Here is a 3523-nt window from a genome sequence, read left to right as displayed (position 1 = left end):
CCCTTTACGGCTTTATTGGTTCATCCAGAAGCCTCCTGTACGGCGATGTTCCTCCTAGAGGTCTACAAGTAAACATCGCCTTCATACGTCCATTCAGGCGCTTAGTATCCCAGCGGTACCTTAAGCGCTTACGCACTCGTGTGGCTCCGTGTTCATCGCATAGGGCCACGTTCTGCTTACGTAGCCGTCCTGCATTACCGCGGGACTTGGACTGCACAGTAGTTACGAATACGGTAGTGACTTCACACGCTCCTGTCATATATATACAGTCGCTACCATGAATATCATCTAAGTCTTCTCTCTCCACCGAACGACTACCATCGTCAGCTATCAGCCTAACCCGCTACTACTCAGCCTTCAAACTAACTGCCCGGTGAGTCTGCGCTTTCATAGACATCCTAGCTATACTCGCGTCAGTCCTTTGTCACATGGCGTCTTGGCTCCCAGGGGTTCCAAACCGAGAACTAACCCTCTGAAACCCTAACAAATGGTTTGGTCCCTGAAACCGAACCATGTTTGCCAAAAAACCGGTCCCTATGGGACTGGTCCCGGTTATACGAACTGCGGCAACACTAGGTATCGGTGTTTTTAATATTTTCACACACCTAGAAGAAGTTGGCGAACTCACATGGCCGGATTATCGGTAAGATACATCCCATAGCCCCATCTCGCTGAGTCATTGGTGTCCACCCAGCTTTCTCCTTTTTCCAGGAGGTGTAAGGTTCCTTCGTCGACCGCCGCATAGCCTATGGGGAGTGCTAGGGGGTAATGTGATAGGATTTGTCCCTTGTACGGCGATCTGATGGATTTGGCGCGTTGCCACATATCTATGCCGCGCTGATAGTCCCCCCAGGTTAATCCGTCTTTGTACTTCAAAATCTGAAAAGTAATGCCTAACCAGAGCTGAATTATCTAATAAAATCGTATAAAATTGCCACCAACCGAGCTCATGCGTAATATCATTATTCACCGCCTCGTCGTCGAAAAGGATCTATGAATGGTTAGCGCATTAGGGCACAATTTATGTTTTCCGTAGAAAAAGCTGTACGCACCATGTCGGAGTAATCAACTTTGGCATGATCCTTGACTTGTTTGAAGAAACTGATCGCTGACTCTGATTACGATATATAAGTACTGAATATGCCTCCTCATATGGACCCACTTTCACGAGACACTTGCTCCCCGTCGACAAGGCCCATAAAATTGGTAAGATACAAAATAGGCATCCGCGTGCCATGCTCATTGTTAGCTTTGAAGTGGTGTAACGCACGCTGGACGCTGGAGATGGTTCAACTTGAGAAACAACGACTTAGAGGTAAAAGCTGCAGTTACATTCTTTCGTTACTCCCTTTGGGGACAATGGCAACCTTTGCTCCACGTTTTGTAATATCGCTGATGACCTTGGGAACGTCGCGATACATCTCTATGCAAATGCTTCTATCACTACGCTCAGATTACCTGAGATGAGTCCCACAATTTATGTAAAAGCATCATGTGCTTGCCTTATATATGTGAATTTAGAATTATCATCGTCGGGTTCCAAGTCATCAAACCGGTCTGGATTAAGCCACCCAGACCACAGAGTTCCCCTGTTGGCTGTTACTACATATGCGAGAGATAAAGAAATACTTTGCGTACTCTGTGTCTAGTGCAATAATCTTGGGGTAAAGCGTTTGAGATATGTCATTCGACTCATGGAGTTGTGTTTTTTGTTCGGTAATCTTTGGTAATGCCGGCGCGAGATGCAACATAGACTGGTCAAACCCTTCGCCCAACGTTTTCTGCGCGCTGTCGATAGATAAAGCAGTATAACTTGACAATGAACTGTCAGTATCATTGAGACTATCGCGGAGCTTGGGTGGAAAAGGATGCAACGCCACCGAAGACCAATATGTCTCCTCCAAGAACTGGACGACGAGCATTGCAGTAGGCCGTTCTGATGGATCCCTCGCCCAACACCGCTTCATCAAATCCCACATACCATCATTGAGCTCTTCTGCTGAGGAACGGGACCGGGGAGAGGGCTTCCTCGGAAGCTCAGAATCCATGATCGCTCGGATTATCGCATAATATGAGCCCATATGCTCTGAAAATGGCAGAGTACCAGAGAAAACCTGGTATTGAAGATCATAAGCTAAAAGGCACATTGGCAGACAAGGTGAGATGAGATACTGACTTCGTGGCATAATCCACCAAACGAGAACATGTCACTCATGGGAGTGTGTTTGGAGTGTCCAGGTCGACCACTGCTTGCATATTCGAGAACTTCTGGTGCTGTAAACGCAATCGTGTACGCCACCGGGATTGTTGAGGTCATCTGCGGGTGCAATCCATCTTTGATCCCTATTGTCCCAAAATCTGCGATGCAGGCTTTTCCGTCGCCGGAAATGAGAACATTCGCCTGTTTTACTTTAAACGACTGCAAAGGCAGCTATAGCGGCGAAAACTTACGCCTTTGATGTCTCCGTGGACAATGGTCGGTTTGAAGGTATGCAGGAAGTTTAACCCTCTAGCAACGTCTAATATCTTCACCTTGCCGTCAGCCAACAAGTAAACGTGGACTAAGAGGACGACTCAGAGGACGAACTAAAGGCGTCGAAGCAACATCAGGATTGTGCTTCATGTACTCGCAAATATTTCCATTAACAAACAAGGGCGCAATGAAGCTGATTTCAGAGTCGTTCTTCTGAAATGTTCCATAGAACGGGAGGATATTCGGATGGCGCAAGTGACTCCAGACTACAATCTCTCGACAAATTGACTGACACGTCCACAATTGGATTCAGTAATCACACTGTGACGTGAATAGGCTTCACCTTGAGAAGTGATATCCCTTGGTCTTCAACTCGAACGCGCACAGTTTTGACGGCAACTTGAGCTGAGCCAATTTGTCCCGCAAAAACGTCACCAAAACCACCTTGGCCGATCTTTGCCCCTAGCTCTACTTCCTGAAGACGGAGTCGCTGGGGGAAAAGGCTGGTTGCATGTGCGAGCCTCATAAGGCCATAGAGCAATGCGCGACGGCTATCGGATTCTCCAGAATCTTCCAGCCCATGCAGTAGTACCGGACGAGTGTCATCGTGTCAGCGGATTTAAGCGAGATGATATTTGTCGCTCGAGCGGACTGTCGGCCCAGTGTCGTCTACCTTCGGATGGGCGGAGAGCCCGCCGGACGGGTAGTGGAGGCCAAGCCACTGAACATCCGACTATAAGAATGCACCAGGAGGATGGCTAGGCTGTGTAAGTGAGTGACATCGACGGGCGGACATGCGTCCGAGGGTAGTAACAGGAGCATAGGTTAGTGAAACGCGAGGCTAATGGAGTGCCATCGCTCAGCGGACATGTCATCGGACGATACATTGATCAGTCGCGTCTCAGCAAATGTAACCATTGGGTGTATAAGATGGGAATAGAGAGCCATCGAACAGCGGATATGTAGCCGGACGACATAAGAGAATAATAACAGAGGACCATCGATCAGCGGAGAGATCGCCGGATGCTATGCTAATCACTCGTGGGTCAT

The 3523-nt window shown here is 48.2% G+C and overlaps 3 protein-coding genes across 3 annotated transcripts; all 3 read right to left on the bottom strand.

The window, feature by feature from the left end:
- Positions 1–624: 624 nt before the first annotated feature.
- CONPUDRAFT_160682 (uncharacterized protein) lies at positions 625–1226 on the bottom strand (the record flags this gene model as incomplete). Its single annotated transcript, XM_007777815.1, has 4 exons — positions 625–893; positions 943–991; positions 1053–1114; positions 1163–1226. The coding sequence occupies 4 exons, from the start codon at positions 1224–1226 to the stop codon at positions 625–627; spliced, it is 444 nt and encodes a 147-aa protein (XP_007776005.1).
- Positions 1227–1898: 672 nt separating this feature from the next.
- Positions 1899–2317, bottom strand: CONPUDRAFT_32187 (uncharacterized protein; the record flags this gene model as incomplete). The annotated part of the gene is made up of 2 exons (XM_007777814.1): positions 1899–2024; positions 2177–2317. Coding segments are annotated over 2 exons (267 nt in total), but the record flags the coding sequence as incomplete, so codon positions are not given.
- An 89-nt stretch (positions 2318–2406) lies between these two features.
- CONPUDRAFT_68352 (kinase-like protein) lies at positions 2407–3023 on the bottom strand (the record flags this gene model as incomplete). Its single annotated transcript, XM_007777813.1, has 3 exons — positions 2407–2526; positions 2588–2746; positions 2859–3023. Coding segments are annotated over 3 exons (444 nt in total), but the record flags the coding sequence as incomplete, so codon positions are not given.
- Positions 3024–3523: the final 500 nt, after the last annotated feature.

This window comes from Coniophora puteana (genome assembly GCF_000271625.1).
Source record: "Coniophora puteana RWD-64-598 SS2 unplaced genomic scaffold CONPUscaffold_89, whole genome shotgun sequence".
Lineage (NCBI taxonomy): Eukaryota > Fungi > Basidiomycota > Agaricomycetes > Boletales > Coniophoraceae > Coniophora > Coniophora puteana.
The sequence above is the reverse complement of the archived record's forward strand: the minus strand, read 5'-3'. Positions and strand labels throughout refer to the sequence as shown.